This window comes from Strix uralensis, chromosome 6 (genome assembly GCF_047716275.1).
Source record: "Strix uralensis isolate ZFMK-TIS-50842 chromosome 6, bStrUra1, whole genome shotgun sequence".
Taxonomy (NCBI): domain Eukaryota; kingdom Metazoa; phylum Chordata; class Aves; order Strigiformes; family Strigidae; genus Strix; species Strix uralensis.
This window is the reverse complement of record NC_133977.1, coordinates 14,639,816-14,663,580: the sequence shown is the minus strand read 5'-3', so window position 1 is coordinate 14,663,580 and position 23,765 is coordinate 14,639,816. Positions and strand designations below refer to the sequence as shown.

General features: G+C 39.9%; 2 protein-coding genes across 7 annotated transcripts; one reads left to right on the top strand and one right to left on the bottom strand.

The window, feature by feature from the left end:
- Nucleotides 1-3,966: 3,966 nt before the first annotated feature.
- Nucleotides 3,967-13,071, bottom strand: MAIP1 (matrix AAA peptidase interacting protein 1). Of its 3 annotated transcripts, XM_074872796.1 has the most exons (6): nucleotides 12,552-13,069; nucleotides 10,702-10,773; nucleotides 8,801-8,927; nucleotides 7,762-7,833; nucleotides 7,579-7,636; nucleotides 3,967-5,843 (listed from the first exon to the last, which is right to left on the bottom strand). In XM_074872796.1, exons 1-6 carry the CDS (start codon nucleotides 12,876-12,878, stop codon nucleotides 5,765-5,767), a joined length of 735 nt encoding a protein of 244 aa, XP_074728897.1. In that variant the 5' UTR covers nucleotides 12,879-13,069; the 3' UTR covers nucleotides 3,967-5,764. The 3 variants fall into 3 exon arrangements, with proteins under 3 accessions (XP_074728897.1, XP_074728898.1, XP_074728896.1); XM_074872797.1 differs by lacking the exon at nucleotides 7,762-7,833 and having other exon boundaries at nucleotides 12,552-13,071; XM_074872795.1 differs by lacking the exon at nucleotides 7,579-7,636 and having other exon boundaries at nucleotides 7,683-7,833; nucleotides 12,552-13,048.
- On the top strand, nucleotides 12,990-22,573 carry TYW5 (tRNA-yW synthesizing protein 5). 4 transcript variants are annotated; one of them, XM_074872790.1, is made up of 8 exons: nucleotides 12,996-13,258; nucleotides 14,187-14,341; nucleotides 17,325-17,394; nucleotides 18,263-18,307; nucleotides 18,827-18,964; nucleotides 19,861-19,948; nucleotides 20,449-20,565; nucleotides 22,196-22,573. In XM_074872790.1, exons 1-8 carry the CDS (start codon nucleotides 13,172-13,174, stop codon nucleotides 22,450-22,452), a joined length of 957 nt encoding a protein of 318 aa, XP_074728891.1. In that variant the 5' UTR covers nucleotides 12,996-13,171; the 3' UTR covers nucleotides 22,453-22,573. The 4 variants fall into 4 exon arrangements, with proteins under 4 accessions (XP_074728895.1, XP_074728891.1, XP_074728893.1 ...); XM_074872792.1 differs by lacking the exon at nucleotides 12,996-13,258 and adding an exon at nucleotides 13,392-13,497; XM_074872791.1 differs by lacking the exon at nucleotides 12,996-13,258 and adding an exon at nucleotides 13,513-13,893.
- Nucleotides 22,574-23,765: the final 1,192 nt, after the last annotated feature.

Genomic DNA, 23,765 nt, shown 5'->3' with positions numbered 1-23,765 from the left:
TTCATGGCTTAATTTCCACCCCAATCAAGCCAGCAGTGATTAGATGTTCACTTGTTTAATGGTCAATGCCTTGCATGACATGAGTTATAGATTACATAAATTCATTCTCATTAGCTTGCTCTTCACTTTATATTGCACTCAATCCTGTTTCCTCTGAAAGTATATTAAAAAAATCCCCCAAACCATTATTTATATTCATCAGTTCTCAGTTTATAAGACAATAAACACACTACAAAAATATAACATCACAAGTGCTAGTAATGACCTTGTTTGGCTGTACTGCAGATAAGAAACCTGAAGGTCTTCAAACAGCATAACACAACCAGCAAGCACAAAACCTGACATTCTCACAGACCCACAGGCTTTAACAAGGCTACCACTTAATCCAATTGCACCACTGAAACTTTAGTTTCCAGATTTGGCAGCTGGTATTTAAGTATGGATGCTGCACTTGCCAAGTGGTTCCAGAAAGTTCAAAAGAGAGGGATTATCAAGGCATTTCCCCTCCTCCCCTTTTTCATTCCTGACTTCTAGGGATGTGCCAGCTGCTAATTAGTGTAAGGCAGAGACAGCCTGTAGCTGCTCTGATTTACCACAGCTTTACCTGGGCAGCCTCTCCCATGCTTCCCCAGTCAGGCTGTGAAATCTCTGTAAACTTAAGGTTGGACTTCAGCTCTAATCATGGAAACTCAGATCCTTCCCTCATACACAAATCAGAGTAGAAGTATAGCTTGTTATGTAAAAGGTTACTGTCAGCCACAAAACATAACTTAGGGGAACATTCAAGTCATCGCTTGTTTCCCTATACCCACCAAATCTCCCGTATCCCTCAGGCAAAGGGCTGCACCCTTGGTGAAATGCCATCTCCTCTGCCAGGTCCCTGTAGCAAATCGGGGACAGAAGATTTTCAATGCCAGAAAGGGCAGATTTGTCCACATGGACACTCTTGTCCTGACAACCTGACACTACTGTGATCTGACCTTGTTTACACATGCAATTTGCTTTGCTTGTCCTGCTCCTTTCCCTCAGAGATCCTGAGCACTACAGTACCAAGCTCACCATCTTGTTCTGTGACAGCAGAGGAGGGAGGAAATGGCACACAAGAGAAACTACAGCATGTCTATTTTTAGCTTGCCTCTATTTCTGACAGAATAACTTCAAGAGCAGCAAAAAAGTTGCAGTCTACTCCCATTAAAATGCATGACAGTTTCCCCATCAGCTTCAGTAGGAGAACCTTCTATTAGGAAAAGCATACATCACTGAATTCAGACAAAATATGTGTAAGAGAGTTGAGACAAAGAGGGTGTTTTCAACAGTGCTGTAGATGTACGTAGTGACTTACTCAACCTCCATCCTATTTGGCAGGCCTGCAAAAACCCAAAAGAATAACACATCAGCAATGGGAAAAAAAAGTAAAAGATGAAGAGGGAAACCCCTATGACTTACTGTGGTCAGTATTCACTGTGCAACTCCATTTGACTCAGCTGCCTTTCTCTTAGAAGAACAAAGGCACAGCTGTGTAGGCAGTGCTTGCTTTTTTAACAGCTAAGTACCTCTTCCTGTGCCCACACATGGTCCAATGCTTTGAGATCAACTATCACATCCACATATGAGAGGAATGAAACTAGAAACACTTCCCACTACTCACACGTGTATCCCATCTCATATAAGCTGGGAGCTATTATTTGACTACAGCCTGCGAGGAACCACAAAGGCCCCCACCTGCAGGCAATGAGGCACATGGGGCAGAAAACAAGTTCAACCACACAACTAAAAAGAGAAGCACAAGACTTGTGAAATTTTGAAGGAGTAGGATCACTATTGTGACAAACAACATGACTTTTACTACTAAACAGCTTTCCAGCCACAAGACCTGAAAATAATTAACTAAACATAACCTGAAGTGAAGGTAAGCTCACGCTTGAACATGCCTCAAAAACTGGAGAAAGTTGAATGTGGCCCCCGAATTAATCACACAATGCTGGGACATGAGAGAAAGGAGCCACAATCAACACAATAAATATACTTTAAAGTGTGAATATAAAACTAAGGTTTACTACTGTCAGACACTAAGATGCCTGTGTGAATTTACTGTACAACTCATCTTTCCCATATTATGAATGTTGTTAATTACCACTTTAAAATGGGTAGGCACCACAGAGAGAACACAAGACACTACTGTTGACTCAGGATAAAAGCCAGTAAGAATATAAAGACTTTTTAATAAGAGAAGTCTAAATGATTTAAATAGCACTTAAATGAGCATCAATGCCTCTACCATTTGATTCTATCCCTCTTACACTCTCATTAATGCCAGCCACTTCCCAGCCACAATAGCTTTGTGACCAAGGCCATCTACTGGTGAGTGGGGTGTGCAAATTAATGGGGTTTTTGTTGACCAGATTTAATTAGTGCTTGTCGAGACTTAAGACACATGCATTGAAATTGTGCCAAGCAGCTGTCAGTAATTAGTAAACATGACCAGAGTTTCAGATGAACAAATAAATAAATAAAGGCTTCCCAAACTCCACATGAACTTAAAGAAATGTGACTTCGCCCAAGGGAGAAGAATGTGGTACTTTGAATCTTCATCTCCAGTTCAAGTGTAGTCCCACCTTGTGACCTCATTGTTCTGTGTAAAATGAATCAGAAATGTCAGCGTTGCTAATAGAGATATGAATTTTACCCTGAAAATGACTACCAAACCTGGTAACGTTGTTCTCAAGAATTACTGGGGTCTGAATGAAGAAGTTTGCAGGCTAAAACTGCAAATATTTTAGATGGGTATGTATGGGGATTTACAGGCTGTACACTGTAATTACAATTGTACTTGTCCCTCAACTTAAAACAGCAGCAATGGAAGTCAGGCAAGGAGATGGGAAATAAAGCACACCCCAGTCTTTACACACTGATTTCTAAGGTGACGTCTGAGACAAATCAGCAAGAGAATCTGGGAGCACTAGCATGCTGTAACACAGAGATCCCCACATTGTTCTACTGTTCCCAAATCATGAAGATGTTTGTAATAAAACGCTTTAGCTCTTTTAAAATTCTGTAATGCTTAAGTTGGTATTATGATTTTTAGAGTAAGGTGTTTGAATGGCAGCACTAGAAATCCCCAAATGACAAGACAATATTCTCTTCTGTCTTTGTCTTAGATCAAGATGAAGCAAACATAACCCTTTACTCATTCTTTTTGCCACGAGAATTTGGGACAACCTTGATAGTATAGAGAAATGTAATCACTAGGAGCTAACTTGAAGACATTAAATACATTTCTTATCTTAAATAATGGGAGGTTTGGGTAGATACTTTTGGCTGGAAAGGTAGAAACCAGAAGTTCCTGTTTTGCCTGAACAAGTGACATGGAAGAAAAGTATTTCCACAAGAGAAAACGTGGATGCCATAAGATGACAAATGCCCTTCACCGACATTCACTTCAGTCTGATTAATTGCTATGATGATCAGATTTATGACAGAAAATTTATGGATGGCAAGTAAAAAGGAGTCAAAGCTTCCTGTAAACTTCTTTAAGATGTACATTTGTCCATTCCTTCCAAGTTAGGTTTCGGGTTGTTTTGGGGGGTTGGGGTGGAGTGTGGGGGTTGTGGCGTTTTTTTTCTGAAGCCAATATTAGACTGTAAATCCAGTTTAATTACACTGGTTTTATTCACTGTGAAAGTAAACTACTTTTCAGTACAGTAAGCTTAGTAATTTATGTGCCTTTCTGATTTATTTATGGTGCAATAAGTCCATGGGTAGTTCTGCATCTGATGGAGATTTGTAGTCTCCAGCATAATTTTTAAAATGAAGATTAGAGAGGAAAAAAACCTAAACATCCAACTGCTGCTTCCCCCCCCCAACCCCCAAGACAAACACAACTCTGAAAGAATAAAATAGTGCATGTAAATTTCCAATGACATCTTTTTTTTTTTTCAGAAAAACCGTGTTATCATCAATTTTGAGTATGTTCATATCAAGTCACAATTTTATTGCGAATAAAACAAAAAAAATTTTTCATTATTAGTCATACAGAAGGGTCTAACTCTGCCTTTGCTTCCAAAAATGGAGTACTCACTAGTAAAAGGGTAATCCCTCAGTCATGACAGAGACTCCCATTTTGATATATCTAACCAAACAAAAAATATACTAATAACGTAACCCAAATTAAAAATGAAGATACGCCAGCATTTCTAGATAGACCTCTGTTACATAAATGTGAAAGCAAACACTCCTGAATATAGATGGCTTCACTGGCTTTTGTCTTCTTTTGCTCCATAATAATGACTTTTTTTAGAAGTGCATCTGCACACCTCACTAGTGTTCTGCTTGTTTCTCCTGTTATTATGTCCTACATCTGATTGCAGCTTCTTGCAGCGCATCATTCAAACTGGACATACTACCATTTAGCATCATTCCAGCACATGGCCCACAGAATAATAAACATTTTTCACTTTGCCTCCAACTTTTCCAGATTGACTGCATACAAAATGGCTATATATAATTTTAAAATCTTCCCGGAAGACAAGGCTCTCTGTCATCACTGAACTTTGTCCAGAGGACAAATCACAAATTCTCCATTATAAGGCCAGGCTGCTGCTGCTAAGGCAGAACAAAATACCTTAATTATTTTGCCAAGATTTGACATAAAAAACATGTTGATAAGCTTTAAACATTCTTCTCATTAAATCACTGCATCAGAAGAGCTGAACTACAGAAAACGTAATTTATACCTTTCAATCACAACTACTGTGAATCACAGTAATTATACTTTACACTTCCAAAACACTGCACGAATCTCTACAACATGCCCAGGTAGAAAGTTAACTGTAAAGTTGAGCTAGGGGATAAAAAACCCTGTTATAATGATCTCCTGTTGATCTGCATATAAAAACCTCAAGCTACTTACACCAGGACTCTCATGTTCCCGAAACAGAGATAATCTGAGAATTGGGAAATTTTTCAGTTGCAATATCTAATTTTAATGATTTGCTCATTTCTTCAACAAGCATTTCAAACAGAGGACGTCATTTAGCTTCACTGTTAGGTCCTCTTTTAAATTCATTGTTTTGACTGATTTTTCTTTCATAAACTTCTAAACTTGCAATTGTCTGTATGTTAGTGAATTGAAGGGAATGTTGTTTTCATTTTTCAAAATATATGTAAATATGTCTTTGATCCATTTTCCCAGTGCAATGCTAAAAGTTTTTTCTTACTCCAATCCTATACCAAATACTGATATTGGCTCTAACCTTCTTAATCCTAAATATATTCAAAAACAAGATTACCTCAAAATGAACTGCTGAGGCTAGACAATCTAAGAAGTTCATCTACCTCTATTTCGTCTTGCGTACTATTCAGCTATATATTGTACAGTCCCTAGGAAAAAAAGAAACATAGGAAAATAACTCAGAAGGGCCGCCAGCCATGAAAGCGTTATCTTCAAGTGGTACCATTTCTTCTCAGAACATAAGAAGTCGACATACCCGTAATACCAGCCTGCATGAAACTGCGTTGTGTAAATGCCTTGGATGAGCATTAGTACCAATTAAACTTGTACTAGCCTGTTCCAGGGAAAAGGCTTTATTGCAATGCTGCAGCACAGTGTAAATTTCAGAAACAATTCTGGAAAATCAAACATACAAAATTCATTCCTCTTTTGGAGGAGAAGGAAGAAAAAAAAAAAAAAAAGAGACCAAAAAGAGCCTGATATTTGTTACATCAGAACATGTACAATGGTACATAAAAAGACTGTAGAAGGCATTTATTCTAATAGCCTTGGATGTTCAATCCGTGTAATTGTCCAGTCTGGTTTTGCTCCTTCTGTAAACTCCCTTTGGAACCTGGAAAAGGAAAGACAGTAAGTGAAGAGTTGTTAAAATTTACTTGATCCTTAAAGAACTACTAATACCAACAAGAAATCATGAAGAAATATTTTACTTCAAAGTTATCCCTGTAAAAGCTCCTTAGATTCTGATGCTTATGTCCCAAAATGAAACATCAAAATTAATTCTATAGTAAGAAACAAAGTGCATTGACTGCAGTGTTTTGGTTCAGATCCCACAGACAGGATCAAGCAGCAACAGTAAAGACCCTGATATCAAGAAAGCACTCAGTTTTCATAGCAGTAACTATGAATATAGCTTTGTGGCAAATCTTCATCTCTAAATAAAGGGTTTCATTTAATGCAATGGTAACTGCATTGTAAAGGGAAATCACGTGCTATACATTCTACCTGAAAATTTTCATTTTTACTGAACTATACTTTAAGAAGTAATATATTTTCAGAAATACATCCAAGATCAAGCTAGCAGTAGTACTGAATCTCCCTGACATAAAATTCTGCAGTTTTTGATAGGAAAATGCAAACATCCCCCCCTATTTTCAAAACAGTCTTCCTCTTCCTTTTGTAGTCATTAAAGCCTTCCTCCCTGAGCATGTCAGTTTTGACTGCTTGTCATCTAAAGATAAGTCTGAGCTTCAAGCTGAATATTCACACTCCCAAGTAACCTGCACGTTGTGGACAAGAGCAGTAGAACCTCACTGCTCTGCAATTACATGTAAATCCATTCCTGGAAACTGTCTTCTCCAGACACCCAAATACTTAATATTAGGCTTCCAAGGCCTGCAGTCTTTTCGCCCATTTGAGTTTAGGTTAGCACTGTAGATAGCAGAAGAAACACATAATTGCAAAGACCTCTCTGCTGGGGATTAGGAAGATATTTAGGGCTTTAAAGGGAGGCTCTTGACGTTAATGGAGCCTCAGAAGCCTCCAACACTAAGGAAGATGCTGAATTCACTTAAGGGATGGATCCACAAAAATCCATCCAGGCAAAAACCACTGGTGTCCTCAGAGTGTTTCCTTTGTTTCAGAGCTCCTCATCAACCAGACCACGTAGTCTCTCCATTTCAAACGTGAGTGTAGAAGTCATTGATTATATTACATTTCTCACACAAAAACTCTCTTTTCCCAACTTTGGAGGATGTTATTTTCACTACATTTTGCCAACTGTGCAGATATTTCTGCACTACTCTGACATCAGTACACTAACACAGACATTATTTACAAGCATTCCTATGAAAATCCATCTACCTAATGTATGCTTTGAGGGCTTGGATCAGAGTGGCATGAATTATCTGAACACCAGGTGATGCTTGCTTTGTTCTGCCTTTCTGCAGAAAGCATTTGGTTAAATAATTTCCTCTTTCGTGAGCTACTTTTTCAGCTAACTGCAGTTCTGACTTCTGTGTGGTAAGTGACAAGGCAACAGCACCACACTTGACTGCTTGGCTTGACTGCATTGCTGTTAGTTGTGCTACAAGAAATGGGAAACAAGAACTATATTGGCCTGTTTCCTGAAAGCTGCAGGAGCAGTATAGAAAAGGATCAGAAATCTCATTCAATGCTCCAGCCAGTGCTCTTCCTGACAGAGAAAGAGTTCCCATTAATGTCATCTCAGAAGCAAGGTAATAACATAATGACTCTAAGTGGTATTTAAAAAATTTGGCCCTAGACTCAAAACTGGAAAGCTGGATGAGAACTAATTTAGATTAGAATCAAGGTAAATTAAAACATACCATGTTCTGCATTGGCACAGTGTGACTGCTTTCAGTTCCCAAACTGCTTTCCACACAGCTAGCCCATGTACATGGAGGAAAAAAAAAAGGACAAGTAAACTTACTCATAGTTTGCTGTTAAAAGATGTCTTTTTTCTTTTGTGCTTTCATCACCAAACACAATCTGGAAAACTTTGGTTTCACCTGGTACTTCATCAGGTAGGTTAGCACCATTCAGATACCAGAAACGCATCAGGATGCTAACAAACTTTCTTCCTGTGGAAATAAAGCATAAGATAGATCTCATGTTTCTCATTGGCCAAATACTCCTATTTCCTACCTAGCATATATTCTACTGAGACCCTGGAAGGGCAGCTCACTTCAGTCATAAAGAATGAATGATAGAATAATGAACAATAAAGCTATTTAAAGCCATAGTCATGCTGTTTAGCAACAATTAAAGTACACTCTGTAGAAAGGTATGTATTTTATCATGAGTGTTGCATGACATTGTACATAATCAAACTGTATGGAAAAAAAAGATTCACAAGGTCCAAAGCCAACTACTGATACTATGGAAGTATGTAGAGTAGCTGAAACTCAGGAGCAATCGAAGAGGAAAAAAAAAAATCCCTATCTTTCAAAACAGGAAAAAAGCTCACTGGGTCTGAAAATTTGGAATGCTCTTTGGAATACCCATGGTTAGATTATAAACCATCTCAACTGTGTCTGATAGTGAACTGAGCACATAATGCTGGTATTCAACCAAAAGAAAAACTTGCTTGAGCTCATCACTAGTTTAAAAAAATAAGTAATCAAGAACTTCCAGAACAATGTATATTCCATGAAAACAGAATAAAAGTGAAGACAGCAAAATTTATATCATTATCCAGCCTTCACTATTCTTCTTGGAAGATGTATTGTCATTGCTGAGGCAAACAGCTTTCTGCATATAGTAGAATAATTGTTTTTGAGATTGCTAAGGACTAATAATGTAAAAATCTGAAATTACAAAAGAAGAGGAATGAGCCAAATCTAAAGAGAAGTCAAAACTGATTTATCAACACTAATCTCTCCAGTCTAAAAGGAAATCAGGGAATTATATAAAGATGAACTGTAAACAGAAAAACAAGGAATGAGAAACAGTACTCAAACACACATCTGTACGGAGAACGCCTGCTTAATAGCAAAACCAGGAAATAAGACTGTCTACTGCTGAAATGTTTTAGAATTCTAAACATACCATCATCATCATAGTAAATGCGAACATCTCCTTCTGTTGAGTACATGATTGCATCCATGTCAGCTGCTAAAGCATCCCTGTGGTTGTCAGGGAGCAAAGAAATCTTTTCCTTCAGCACCTGAAGTACCTAAATTCAGAAAAAATGTCACTTAGTTTTTCATTAGGAAATTGAAGTAACAATCTTTTCTACTGCAGTTAATAAAATTAGCTATATCACTAAAACATTTGTACAACATATACAACAGCGGAACTGAAAAAGCACTGGGAAGTTTGGGCACTGCCAAACCCTAATTCAGTGATATTAAAGAAGATCCGTTTACTACTGCTCAAATCAATGAAAGCCAAGTATTTTAAAAAATGTTTAGAAGAGGTACTGTCAAAACAGAAGTTGCACAGCAAGGCACGTAAGCCCTGAAAACACCAGTTAAGCTTGCTTCCACAATCATACTTACACTCTGCCTTCTCACTGCTGATTTCTTGCTATGTGTATACTCCTTAGCTTTTGATTCAATTATTTCTTAGTCATCTTTCACAAATTTCTTTGAAAATCAGTTCCATTACCACTAAGTTTATCTTTGCCATTTGGTGATCCACATTCCCATTAGAAAAAGTTTACACACTTGCAAATCAGAAAAGACTGAAAAAATCATTGCTCTGGGACTTAAGTTCCATACCGCATTCTCATCCATAGTATTTGAGTGCCCTAAGACCTAAACAGCTGTGTTAAGTAGAAGAAAGGTGTAGTGCACAAACTGAACAGAGGCATCACCTCAAACACCACATGAGAAAGACATGTCAGAAGAAAGGATGAATCTGTGCAGCACTTATTTTTAACTCATACTAAGTTTTTAGCCTAACTTGAGTTGCCATTTTTGAATAAGAAATCCAGAAGTGGCATGGAAGCAAGAGGTGATCTTCACTAGAAGACGTCGGTTTCTAGTACATTTTGCAGGTATAAAATTCACTGGCCAAAGCAACAACAAAGTAGTGTGGTATCACAGCCTCATCCACTGCATGCTCAGGTTACATGAGGTCTCTGGATCAGTGTTTGACCTGGTCACCTGAAGAATTTAAGATGAGCAGAGGAAGTGGAGATGCTCTTTCAAAACAACTATAAGAAACAAACTCACATTTTATTGCTATCTCTGCTCAGAGAGAGGAGGCAAGATTGTCCTGTGGGGATGCGCTAGAACAGCACCAAAATTTTTGCTGCAAAGGCATGGGTGGCAATAGGGCAGGCCAAGCTGACATCCAGTAACAACAAGGCAGACATAGACCTGAAGTATCTCCTCCACTTGACTCTGATGCATCTGCTACCTCCGTCCCCTGGGAAGGCCAAGATAACTTCAGCAATTAAAAATTCATAAAAACACAGAACACACCGTTTACTAGCCAGGGCAGCCATATCCCTGAGACCATGACACAAGCCTGAGGTCTTGCAGCCAAACCAGCAATAGGCTCTATGACCTGCTCGGGGGTGGAAATGTATTAGTGCAGCAGGGATGAGCACAAACCAGTTCCTTTCTTCATCTGAATTCTGGTGCACAGACCGAAAGTGTCAGCTATCTGCCTACACCAACGGAGGTATACAGTTCCGCCTGCCATCCAGAACCCACCGCCTTTCAATCCTTTCTGGTACACCAGCAATCTTTTTAGCAATTGGTCCTTATGCTCAAGGGCAAGAATAAATATATTTTTAAAATACAGTAACTTCAAGTTTCATGCCTTGAAATTAAACATAAAAAAAGCATAAGCAGGACAAACAATTACCCTGTACCGCATTATGCTGTTTTTCCCAAATTAAACCATACTGGCAGTATTTGTAGATACTGTCAGGCTGAATGCATGTTGCTTCATAATGGCAAAATCAATTGCTAGAGTAAGAGATGGAAAGCATTTACCTCTGCTGATACAAGTTCATGCAGGAGGTCAAGTTTTCGCTGAGACAGCAGCTTTGAAACAACAGAAAAGGCCTACCAAAAAAAAAGAGAAATACATGAACAAATAACACTAGGTTGGCTTATTTTTCAGACAAATCCATCATTATGTGACAAGCTACCCAAATGTTCCTTGATTTAAGACTTCAGTGGTTGCTGTGTATCACCATCCAAATGGAAGCCCTCCAGCATTAAAAAAGCAATTCCATGAATGGGTAAAAATATAAGGTTTCTTTTCAGTCTCTCATTTAAAGTATCAAACCTTTTGATAACAGGCAAATGAATGCACAGCTTACTAAAAAAAAATAAGCATTACAGTAATCTATATAAGTTGGTTTTACTCTCTTTTTGATAATTCAAACAGTCTATGTCTTTCCCTCTAAATATTTTGTTCCCCTGCCCCTTTTCCCAGCTCATCTCCTGGTTTCAGTCAAAACAGAAGCTTCAGTTTATAAAATTTCTTTATAAATTTAGTTTGGTCTCTAAACTTCAGGAAACTCAACTCCCCTTTTCCTCTCATTTTTTAGGTATATATACATACATTAATGCCTCTACATATTCAAATAGTGTACTGGTGAAATGCACAGTGTTTAGGACTCTACAGCACGTGAAACCAAAAAAAACAGAGCAAGGTAAAATAGGTGGTTCTGCACGCATGGCAACTAATTCAGTGTATGGTTTTTGGTCTTGAGTTGATCTTAAGCATTGTAACATTCTGTCCCTGTCGGGGTCACCATTAGCCGGGGTCCTTATTTCTCCGTGCGGGAACAGAAACGACGCAACACCAATGTGATGATCAGGTCGTCCATCTTTTTTATTATTGATATCTACTATTCCTTTTCTGGTTACATTTATACTCTACTAAGTTCCGCACACGCACTCATCTATCTTCTAATAGGCTACAGGTCATCTACACGCGCTGTTCACGCGCCTCTACAAGCATTTGCATTGGTTAATTGCAATTAGCACGTAAAGCCAAAACTCCCTTATCTCATACCCTGTTTTGCTCAGACTTGTGTGCTTTTGCTGACCACAGGTGTTTCTCACTTATCTGCTATCTTGTGTATTTTTGCCAGCCTTATTTTGCGGGCCTTGTCTTCGTCCTTGCATTCTTCTGTCTGCACTAACTTTCTCCCAGCGCGGCCCAGACTCCTACATGTCCCCTATCACCTGGTGTGTTTTGAGCTGTTTTTTTGTCTGTTTTTTAAAATTAAATACGATAACTGAAGTTTCACAGCAGGTAACTCTGTAATTTTTACATGATTAGCTTTGAGATCACTACCTCTGACACATTTTGTTGACAAAGCTTATGGGGTTTATAAATTTAGAGAAACAAATATATGCACCAGCTCCATGCCTAAGCATTGTCATTTTAGGAAAACCAGCTAAGAGGAGATACATTTCCCCTTAAACTTTCTAAAACATCTGGAAGCACCTTCCTTCATGGTACTTCGGGGGATGGCTAACTCAGCTCATTTTAATTCTGGAATCTGGGAAGACAAAACAAGACAAGCCTAGAGAGAAGCACACCTCGGGCTGTCCTTGCTCCCCCAGCAGTGAGGTACTTGGCGCCAAACGTGGGACACTCCATCTATCTCACACACGAGAGCGGACGGGCGCTCCAGCGCCCGCGGGTGAAACGACACCGGGGCACCAGCAGCGCCCTCGGGAGGCTCAGCGGGGCCGCCCCGGGAGCTGCCGACGGGCTGGGCCGCAGCCAGCACGGCCCGGACACCCTTTCCCTCAGGCTGGGGCCGGGCCCGTCCCCCTGAGGCCCCGGGCCGGGCGAGCCCCGGCGCCCCTCGTGCGCTCACCTGCTTGGCGCCCCGCGTGAACTCCTCGATGCGGAACTCCGGGTCGAAGTAGAGGCGGATGAGGAGGTAATAGAAGCGGGTGCGGAGCCAGGCGAAGGGGCTGGTGATCCTCACCACCACCACCCGCCGCTGCGGGCCCTCGGCCTCCGGACCCTGCCCGGCGGTGCTGGCGAACCGCGCGGCGGGCCGCAGCGGGCGCAGCCCGGCCAGCGGCAGGGCCGAGGCGGCGGCGGGCAGCAGTGGCGGCGGCGGGACCCGGGCCGCCCCCGGCGCCGCCAGCGCCCGGGCGAGCCAGCGGCAGCGGGCGGGAGCCCCGCGCAGCGCCATGATGGCCGCTGTCCCCCGCCCCCTCCGGCCGCAATTCCCGCTCCGCGGGAAACAGCCGCCGCCCCCGGCGGTTCCCTCGCGGCGGGGCGTCCTCCGGAGGCGGTGAAGGTCCGGGTGGCCGGCGGCTCCGAGGAGTGAGCGGTCACCGCGGGAATCGCCGCCCAGAGACGGGAGGAATCTGCTGGTTCCCGGCCCTCGCCCAGCGGGAGGAGGCGCGGAACGCTTGTGCGCGAGCGCTTCTTTCCGGGGGGAGCGGTGGGAGACGGACGCGGGCCGCCGGCGCGGCGACGGCCATGGAGCGGCGGGAGCAGCCGGTGGTGCCGGTGGCGCGGGTGGCTGGGGTCACGCGGGAGCAGTTCCTGCGCGACATCTACCCCCGGGTGCGGCTCTGCTACTCGCGCCTGGGCGCGTCCGAGCCGCCCGCGGCCGCTCCAGAGAGGGGGAGCTCCAGCCGCCGCGGGCCCGGCCTGGCCCGGGCTGGGGCTGGGGCTGACGGGGGGACGGGGGAGGACAGCGGATTTTCCGCGGCGCCTCCTCACCTGGCAGAGGTAGCGCGGACAAACCCCAGGTTTAGGTTTTACGTGTTTCCTAAGAGACGCCGTGATCCATTAAGTTGAATGTGAGTTTGGGAGCAAGGAGCTCCCACAGGCAGATCCCTTCTGAGCTGCTGAAAAGCTCTGACAGCTGATTTCTCTGCGAGTTCATTTTCTTTGACAGTGATGGTTTTGTTGCTTTGTCATCGCTGCTTCCTTTTTCTCCAAGATCCCAATTCAAAGCAAAAGTGTCTTTCTACTGATTTTTGTGTGCGCTGGATCAAACCTGTTTGTGGTGATCAGCATCGAGGGGCCTTACTACAGGTGGAAAGAGCTGCCTTCATGAGAACCTACAGCAGCACCATAGCTCACAGGCTACACCTTAACTGTATGGTCTTTTGGCTGTTTTCTGCCAAGCTCTGGCTAGAATGACTAAAGCTAGTCCTTAGTCTGGCTAGATTCCTCAGTGGCCCCAGCACAAAGTGAGTGTTAAAATTGTTTTTGCCTCTCCGTAGTCTTCTTACCCCACTAGGAAAGAGGATATAGTAAATAGAGAAACAGGCCCTTGATTTACTGTATTTTGTTTCAACATTCAGCATTCTGATTCACATTGTTTGTGAACAGATTAGTTGTGACTTTGTGTAGTGGGTCCCAGTATTCAACTGACTTGTTTGCGTGTACTTAGTTTGAAAAACTAATTCCGATTTTTTTCCATGAGATGCTATGATCATTTCACCATTGATTTTTTTGTTTGTTTGGTTTTTTTGTTCCTTAGAGAAAGCCGGTAGTGCTGAAAGGAATGGAACTGGGCACTTGCACAACCAAATGGACAGTAGATTACTTGAGCCAAGCCGAAGGATCTAAAGAAGTAAAGATTCATGTTTCTGCAGTGCCACAGATGGATTTCCTCAGTAAGAACTTTGTGTATAGGTACTTAATTCCAAGGTCTGTTGTATTTTAAGGGCATGTGCTTGTAACTTTGAGACATACAGTGCATCTGTTTGAAGCTGAGGGTGAGAATATGAAGATACTTTGTGAAAACTTTAAATTACATATCAAAGTGCTGTCCTTGATTTCCCCCTCCTCTTTTCATTCCACAAATATCTCAGCACCCTGAATGAATACTACAGGGGTGAAAGGAGGGACCAAACACCGCCTTAAAAGTGATTGCATAAAGAAGTGTTTTAAAGATATTTTGACAGAACACCCTTGTAGGAAATTCAAGCCTGGCATTTGCTGGCATTGATAAAAAAAACAAACCAAAACCCCTTGATATTAGGTGATATGCTATTTTGTTTTAATTATATGGTGTGTTTTCAGTGTTACTGAATAGTGCTAGTTTCTGACTCACCATGTCTCTGAACCTCTTTGAATGCTGGCATGTGGCAGGCATGCTATTCCACTCTAGAAGGATGTTACTAATTAAAACCAATCTCCTTTCAAAGTGAGCAAGTGCAGTTCTCAGAATGTTCAAACTACTGGATATCACACATTTCACCATCTCTTTAATCTTGATGTGGGTCACATAGACTCTTGATCTCCTCTCATGTAGTTGCCAGAATATTTCTTCAGAGTTCATCTAATCTCAAGACACTGTGTTCTTCAAGGGTGAATGCCTTTATTTTAGCTGTCATTTGTTTTCCCTAAGTGGGAACAAGATGTGTTCAGTCTGGTGAACTTTAAGAAGGTTGAAGCATACGCTATAAGTGTAAACAAGCTACAAGTCTCTGAGTGGAGCCTGTTGTTCAGAAGAAAAAACACCTTATAATCATGCTATATTCTGCTCACTGCATAATGAATTTTTAAATCTTTGAAATTAGGTTGTACTTGAATGACTTTGCCTTATCTCCATATTTCCTTTTCCTTGCTCTATCTTGTTTCTTACTAGAATATCTGTTACTGTGAATTGACATACAGTTGATCTGGCATGCTAGTTTTACAAGGTTTGTAGCCAGCCAGATGGAGGTGCTCTGATGATGCTTCATTATAACAGGTGTTAGGACTTTCACCCACTTCACCTGAAATTCAGGAAACTTTGACCCTTTCCACAGCAAGTCCCCCATTCTAATCTGAAGGGAGAATAAGTAGATCTTATAAAAACACTGAGGACTTAACCTGCTGTTCCATGAGTTTAAACTGATGCATGTGACCAGTATTGCAGTCCTATTGTAAGTTGCACGCTCCTACCCCTGCCTTTGTGTTGGTTCTAGAACTCATTCAGCCACATTGTGATGTGTTGCAGAAATCTGAATGTTTTCCTGCTGTTTGGGCTTTGCAAGCAGGTTCACCATGAGGTCAAATGAGTGCCAGTGCTAGTGTAAGGGAGGAGATGGGGTGATTAGGGTAGACTGGAAGGGCAGAGCTGTAGCAGCACCAGCATTCATCAGTTTAAGCTGTCATGGAGCTGCTCTCTCACTTTCTTCAGTAGCGAATGTAAATGGGCGTCATAGAACAGTTCAACTCAAGTCAGTTGGGTTTTGTTTGTTTTTCCATTGACTTCAGTGGTTGTTGTATTTGACTATTAAAAACAAGCCTAAAATGTTTAGAGAAGTGGTCTAAGTACTATCAGATACAGGTCACATTCTGGTAGAAGGGATAACACGATCCTGAAAATTTTTGTTTGAGGATAACCCTGGGTACTTGGTGGTTGCTCTGATGTTTACGTGCAACATATTCATAATCCAGTGACAATGTGAGATGGTGAGTTGAATGAACATAACATTGAATTCCTAACATAATATTCATAACAATGAATACATGTCCTATTACTATTTGTTCTTGGTTTGCCATTCAGCTATCAACTGATGCCAAAATATGTAATCCTTATGAAAAGCTCCCATTATTTAAATAAACATGTAACAGACTTATTGACTTCAGAGGGACAGGCTCTAATGCCCAGTGATTCTTTTTGAATCTTCTGAAGTTTGTGTAATAAATTCAAGGAAAACTGTAAAAAACCACTTGAAAATACTAAGATTCATGTGTTCTGCTCAGCTGAGGTGGCACATATTTAAAAAAAGACAACAGATAACTGAAATAAATTTTATAGATCTACAAATAAAGATTGGTATCTGTGTTCATGCACAAATTCATAGCAGAAAATGCACAGATATAAACATACGTATATGACTGCAGTAGTTTTCTTGATGCTGAGCTTTTCTGCAAATTTCTAAAAATGTACAATAAACAAGCCTAAAAATGACACACTGTAGAGAAATAGTCTATGCAAGTATTGTCAGGTGTTGGCCACAGTTTGAGTCTAATTTGAGTGTGAAGAAATTTTTTGCATGGTGACTCAAACTATTCAGACCTCTTAAGCTCAAGAGGGGATCTTAGTGAAGTGTATATAAATAGCTGGTGGAGGGAGTAAAGATGGAGCTGGATTCTTCTCATCATTCATGGTGACAGGACAAGAGGCAATGGACACAAGTTGAAATACAGGAAATTCTGTTAAACTATTTTAAAAAAACAACCCTTTCACAGTGAGGGTGATCGAACAATGGAACATGTTGCCCAGAGAGGTTATGGAATCTCCATCCTTGGAGATATGCAAAACCCAACTGGATGCTGTCCTGGGCAATCTGCTGTAGTTGACCCTGCTCTTGGCAAGGGGGTTAGACTGGAGGATCTCCAGAGGTGCCTTGCAGCCTCAGCAATTACATGATTCTGTTTGGATATACATTGGAACAATTTACTAAAGCAGAGATGTTTAAGATTTCTATCTTGGTAGAACTCTTCAGACATCCACTGCAAACACTGATTAGTCACCATGTTAAATTAAAAAAAAAAGAGCAACATATTGCATTTTCAGTTATACTAGATATGTTAAGGGAGCTTATGAGTTTAAACCTGGCATTTAGACCATGTGTTGTTACATTGATTCATTGTATAAATTTAAATATTTATATTTCAGAACTCTGCCTTTTGATGTATTTGTACAAAGAGCAGCTGAAGTCAAACACAAGGAGTACTTTCTTTCTGAGGTAATTTCCTTAGTGTCACAGTTTCTTCTGTCAGTTATCTTGCCAGTATATGGGGGGAAAACGATGAATTGTAATTTAAAGTCTTACTCCAGTAAAGCACTTGATCTTAGATTTAACTGTTTTGTGTGGCTTGGAGCCAAGGGAAAAAATGTGGGGAGAAGTAATTTTTCTCGGAAGTTGTTTTGCATGTGTACAGTGTGGTTAACTTCAGTCATCCTGTTTCTGTTAACAAAAACTGCTTACATGAGCAAAAATTCCAGCATAAAAATTAGAAATCAAACCTTCCTTTAGAATAGGAGCTGTATCATTTACGTGTTTTGCAAGAAAATGTCATGAAGGTATTTTAGAGTTTGATTACATCTGCTATCAAAATACAAAAACATTTATTGTAACATAATTTGTGAGCAGCAAATGTGTGGCTATCTTTACGTATCAGTGTTCAAACTAAGGGTTTTTCAGATACCTGTGATTAGGAAGCAAACAGTTTTGAATGCAGACATGCTTTTCACCTTTTGTGCTCTAAGTTTTGAAGCCAGTTGAAATAGCTTCCTGCATCAGTGTTCTGAATTATAATCTGTGTTTGCTTTGAATCCATCCAGTGACAGCAATGCTGAAGCAGTTGACAAGTCTCCCCCCACTTTACTCTTCTGTCAGTTAACATATTTTTCCTATTTCTTGAGGTGAACAGCAGGGAGCAGTAGAGTAAAGGCAGTATAATGAAGTAGCTGAATTTGTAAATGCCATTTATTTGTAGCATATTTTAATGAGCCCTGCATTAGATTAATGAGAAAATACAGGCTCTTTGTTTAAGTGTGCTTGTAATTCTTATTAAAAAACCAAAACAATTGTCTTTTTGTGGTCTCTTCAGGATGAAAAGTACTATTTGCGATCAGTGGGTGAAGATGCTAGGAAGGTGAGTTATTTGAGATTACAGTTCTAATATTGTAAAGTCACAGTTTAGGAATATTTTTAAAAGCCTGTTGTCATCCTCTGGCTGCGTAGTACAGGCATACACCTTGTTTATGGTCACTTGGCCTGTGAATCTGACTGCATTTAGGTCAGAATATTTAAATCTAAGTGTCTAAAATAGTTGCTGTTATACAAGAGCTTAGCTGATCACCAAAGAGAACATTCCTCACCTCCTATTCTTTAGCTTTTGTGGTAAACTAATATGAAAGGATTTTGGATGATCTCTTGCTGCTTTACTGTGATTTCTAGCAGCCATGGTTCAAAGCAACTCTCTGGCTGTTCTTCATTGACCAAGTCGATGCTGAAAGGGTGACCACTAAAAAAGCATCATGATTTTCAGCTGTTCACCAATGCTGAAGTCCTAGCCCCATGTTTCATATGATGGGAAATGATAGTGAAGAAGTGCTCCCTTATTTTAATGTGCATATATGGTTCTCTAAGAGTTATGTCCTTTTTCCTTCAGGATATTGCAGATATCAGAAAGCAATTTCCTATTTTGGCAGAAGATGTTCAGATTCCAGAGTATTTTGAGAAGGAACAGTTTTTCTCTAGCGTCTTCCGCATCAGCTCAGCTGGATTACAGTTATGGACACATTATGATGTAGGTAATGCATTTAGCATAAAATGTTGCACATGGCATTACGGAGTTGAGATAATAAGGTGCAAATCTCTGACAAAGATCAGTTAATGGCAAACTTCATGTATTTTGAAATAGTGAAATGAATCACATTCAGTGGTACAGTGAATTTTAAATAGATGTATTGTGTGGGCATAGTATCTTACTGGTTTTATGTCTAATTCCATACTTGTAAGATTAAATGATGATGCTTGATTTTGTGCCCCCCCTTTTTTTTTCAGTTAAAAATCTGAAACACAGTAACTTTCAATATTTTCACCTTCAAGATTACCTTCATTTTGTTAATCTAATGGCCAGATTGTTGGTAATTGTACAATGATTGTGGTGGTCTGTTGCTGCAGTGTGGTGGATTCCAAATAAGATTGTCTTCTAACATTGTGCAGTGTAATTCTGAATATGTTTCTTTATAAGAAAAATATTTTTTTGCATTATAATTAGGAAAAATAATCCTTTATCAATAGAAAGTTGGCAAAATGAGGTAGGGGTAACACTGGAAAAGAAAAGGAATCCCAAATATATTTTGTATTATATTTTGATGGTTTATATGTCTGAATTATGGTATGTCTGTGTTTTAAGATGGAAGAACTTGATTCCTATTTAAGGAAAAACACAAAGTTGTTGGAAAGCAATATTGTGTTTCCAGATACACTATTTGTCAAGAATGTGCAGCTAAGGGGTCAAGTAACTCACATTCTTGAGTTTTTTAGATTAACTATATGTGGAAGGTCTTTTAGCTAATTCTTAACATGTGAAGGTTTTAATAATTCCCTCTTTTAAGCTGATGATATTTTAGATTAGTTGCAGGCTATGTATTCATTCTTAACTCTTGGCTGACATCTCTCTTACTATGCTTATTCCAGGTAATGGATAACTTCTTAATTCAAGTAACAGGGAAAAAACGAGTGTTTTTGTATAGTCCTCGAGATGCACCGTATTTGTATTTATCAGGTATGCATGTCATATATATCTAGTTAAGAGTTTGATGATCGTAGTTGCCTTTCCTGCTCACAAATGTTGCAATGTAGAAGAAAATCACTAACAGGCGGCTTGATGTAAAAGAAGTCATTTGGTCCCTTACCCTGACCCTGTTTGCTTTAGTCAAAGATAATCATTTTAGTGGAGCAGGTTAGGAAATTTGCAAAGGAGCATAGCAGCTTTGCCTGGTTCTGTTTTCAGCACTATTAGAGGAGTACAGTGTCCTGTCTAGATTCAAAATAGTGTTTTATATGTCAGGGAAAGTGTCTTTTACTGTTAATAAGATTGCAGTTACAGGAGAAAATGTCTCTTCAGTAAATGAGGAGTGCCTTCAGGTTTCCCTGTTTTTTAGAATAGTTACCGAACCAGTATTAAATTTGATTCAGGAACTACCATTTCCAGCAATGTGATAATGCTTTGTTACTGTTGGAAGAGTAGGAACCTTTATTCATTACTTCTGAACACTTTCCTAGGTACTAAGTCAGAGGTGCTGGATGTGGATAACCCAGACTTAGAGAAATATCCTCTTTTTGTGAAAGCCAAGCGCTATCAATGTTTTCTGGAAGCAGGAGATGTATTATTTATTCCAGGTTAGTAACAAATAGTTCCTGACCATGTTGTGTTTTTGAACAGACATTGGCAAAACTTGTCCACTTCTTCCAACTGTACTAATTAGTCTAATAAGAGGTATTATATCTACCTACAAATCTTACCTTCCCTCAGGATTGCACTGTATGCTTCTGAATTTGTGTCTTAATAGATTAGCACTATAAAATCAATTTATGAAATCTGAAATTACTTTCAGTGACCTGAGTTTTCTAATGATGGAATTTGAGTGAAGTACTATTTCTGTTCTTCTGTAGCTCTGTCACTTAAGAACTGCGAGGTATGTGATTTGATGGGAATTACAGATAGTAGAGTTATTGGACCTTCTAGAAATGTATAATCACCTTTGGGGGATGGAAAGACAAATCCTAATCATTTTTCTGCACAAGCAGAAAATATAAAGCTGCTTCCTGGGCTGAGATGACAAAATTCTGGTGATCGGGGAAAGGCATTTGAATTACTCCTGTTGAGCTACTCCTACTTGTTACTAATTTTTTATTTTAACTCATCATGAGCTTATGGTAGATACTTATTCTCTTTTCGTATTATCTGGGCAATATAAACAAGAAGGCAGTAGGTTTTTAGGAAGCTTTAAAATAGATTTTTAGCCTTCGACTCATTTAATCTTGAACTTAAAATTTTTGTTTCTTTCTAAAGAAACTTTTGGTTATAGTTAGTGAAAGGTATGTCATGCTGTTGCTAATGTCAGCATACATAATTTCCATTCCGTTCTATGTAGTACAGATACTAGTTTGTCTTTGCCAGTAGGTGTGCTGGTCCCAACTTCAGACACTCAGCACTCTTAAGAATGATTGGGGAGTACAGGGATTTTTGAGTCTAGAGAATGATGCTAGCTTTGTCAGCATTCTGTAATGCATATCATTGAAACAAAGGAGATGTTCTTTGAGAAATGCGTGTGGTCATTATGGAGAAGGTAGAAGCAGCCCCTCTTCCTAACCTGAAAGAAACTTCTTGTTCATTTCTCAGAATAAGCTTTTCTATGTCTTCTGCACATACATGCAACTAAGCTGCAATAAGCACAGCATTCAGTCTTTTCGCTTAAAATTTAAGTAGGGTAAATATATTAAACTTACTTTTAAAATGTACTACATAAGGCAAAAATGTCTTTGCTTCCTTACCACAGCCATGATAATTCAATTGCGAAGCCTTATGACTCTACTCTGAAAAGATTAGCAACTTGCATGGGTGACCTGGCTGATGCTGGTGGTTTACATTAATGCTTGGACAATCTGTGCAAGGTTAGGGACTAAATCTATGGAAACAGGTATCTCCATTCAGAGCAGAGATGAGTGAGGTGACCAGGGAAGGTGTCTTATATTCATCCTACACATTTGCTTACATTTGAGTATTTCTTTATACTTCACCAATTGTTACTTTTGTGTGAAGTTATGGATCAACATAAACGTCTTTAAGAACTTCTTAAATTTGGTACAATGTGATGTATTCAGGGATGAATGTTTATAAATAGATAAAAAATACAGTTGTTGAGGCTCTTCCTCAACTAGATTTAGTTTGGGCAATTCTGACACTTGTTATGAGTCAAGTGGAAGTTTCAGATAGTAATTTTCATTTTAGACATTCCTCTCTCTACAGCTTTGTGGTTCCACAATGTAATTTCTGAGGAATTTGGAGTGGCACTGAATGTCTTTTGGAAGCACCTTCCTGCTGAGTGCTATGATAAGAGTGACACTTACGGAAATAAAGATCCCACGGCAGCCTCTAGAGCTATACAGATCTTGGACAGGGCCTTGAAAACACTTGAAGAACTACCTGAGGAATATAGGGATTTTTATGCTCGGAGAATGGTGTTACGCATCCAAGAAAAAGCCTATAGGGATGATTATAGTTAAAATAACACATTGTTAATTCAGCAAGCTCCTATGAAAGTAGAAAATTGTGTGTTAATATGGAAACTGTCCATGTGTACATACATACACTTTCTGTAACAAATAAAAACTATGTTGATAAACATTCTTCTGTAACAAAAGTTTATTTTGTAGATTTTTTTCTTGTTTTTCTTTATATGCAGTGTGATGTGGAGATGGTCTCTTTTCTACAATAAGGCATACATTTGCAGTGCCTGCACTTAGAACTCTTTTGTTCTAAAATTTTTCTGAACAAAAGTTTTGGTATCTGGGCTGAGCTGACAGCATGCATGCTTAGACGTAACTGCACATTTTCCTTAATGCTACCTCGTTTATTAAAGTTTAGGAAAGCCATAGTGGTTTCTGAAGACGTCCGAGTAAGCCATTGGTGGTGGTTGTAACAGTCATGGTTTCTTTTTGAGCAATAGCATGGTAGTAAGTGTGGGGAGTTTCTGCTCCCCCTTGTGGTGAAATGGAGAGTGGGCATGGGAAAAAAGCAAAAGCTAATCATGCAAGGTTAACCTTAGAATAGTGCAGCAGCATGACAGCAAATGGTTTACCCCTTTGCCAGCTGAATAATGTATTGTGCAGGAAACCTCGTTTGCCACTGCCTCGGTGCAGTTGAGCAGCATTGCTGTTTCTGCAGCTGTGAAACATTTGCAGCTAATGTGCCCACAAATCCATTCAGCTACAGTTCTAGAATTTGAAATGAAATTCATAGTTCTGGAGTAGATGTAGAATCTATTGAGAGCAGTATTTGAGATGCATTGTGTTACTATATGAAAGGGGGTGGCATCATACCTTTTAGGATGGAGCCTGTTGTACAGGCATTGTAGGTGGTTACTTTCCAGCCAATTGTGGTGCTTACGGAGGCCTTGTGAAATAAAGATGGGCATCTCACCGAGAAGATAGGTTGTCATTGTCCCTTTGACATTCCTCTGATGTTATTATTTGTGCTGTTTGAGGAATGCACCATTTATCTGACTTAGGTCAGTCTGTTACTTCTAGCAGTGTTTTTTGAGGACTGTAACTTGTCAAAAGCTCTTAGACTACATAGATATGTAGTGTTAATAAAGTGCTGGAAAAAACTTTCTCCAGAAGAGCAGGAGATTGCAACACTGTGCAGATTATTCTTTTAAACCTGTTCTTCTTGGCAGTTCAATACAGTGAAAAAAGTCTGCTACCATGTGAATGGGCACCCGGCCATCTTAATGAATAGGCATGAATGGAACCAGCCAAGCGCTCCTGATGGGCATCATTGTACGTTCTGAGGGTAGAATTTAAATTTGGGATCACAA

Bases quoted from the DNA above. Each gene is read 5' to 3' on its own strand.
- MAIP1 (XM_074872795.1), bottom strand. From the start codon at position 12,878: ATGGCGCTGCGCGGGGCTCCCGCCCGCTGCCGCTGGCTCGCCCGGGCG. The intron at 10,774-12,551 runs GTGAGCGCACGA...TTTTTTTGGTAG, and splicing joins TCACGCGGGGCGCCAAGCAG to GCCTTTTCTGTTGTTTCAAA. The intron at 7,834-8,800 runs GTATGTTTAGAA...TTATTTCCACAG, and splicing joins CATTTACTATGATGATGATG to GAAGAAAGTTTGTTAGCATC.
- TYW5 (XM_074872790.1), top strand. From the start codon at position 13,172: ATGGAGCGGCGGGAGCAGCCGGTGGTGCCGGTGGCGCGGGTGGCTGGG. The intron at 18,308-18,826 runs GTGAGTTATTTG...TTTTTCCTTCAG, and splicing joins TGGGTGAAGATGCTAGGAAG to GATATTGCAGATATCAGAAA. The intron at 19,949-20,448 runs GTATGCATGTCA...ACACTTTCCTAG, and splicing joins ACCGTATTTGTATTTATCAG to GTACTAAGTCAGAGGTGCTG.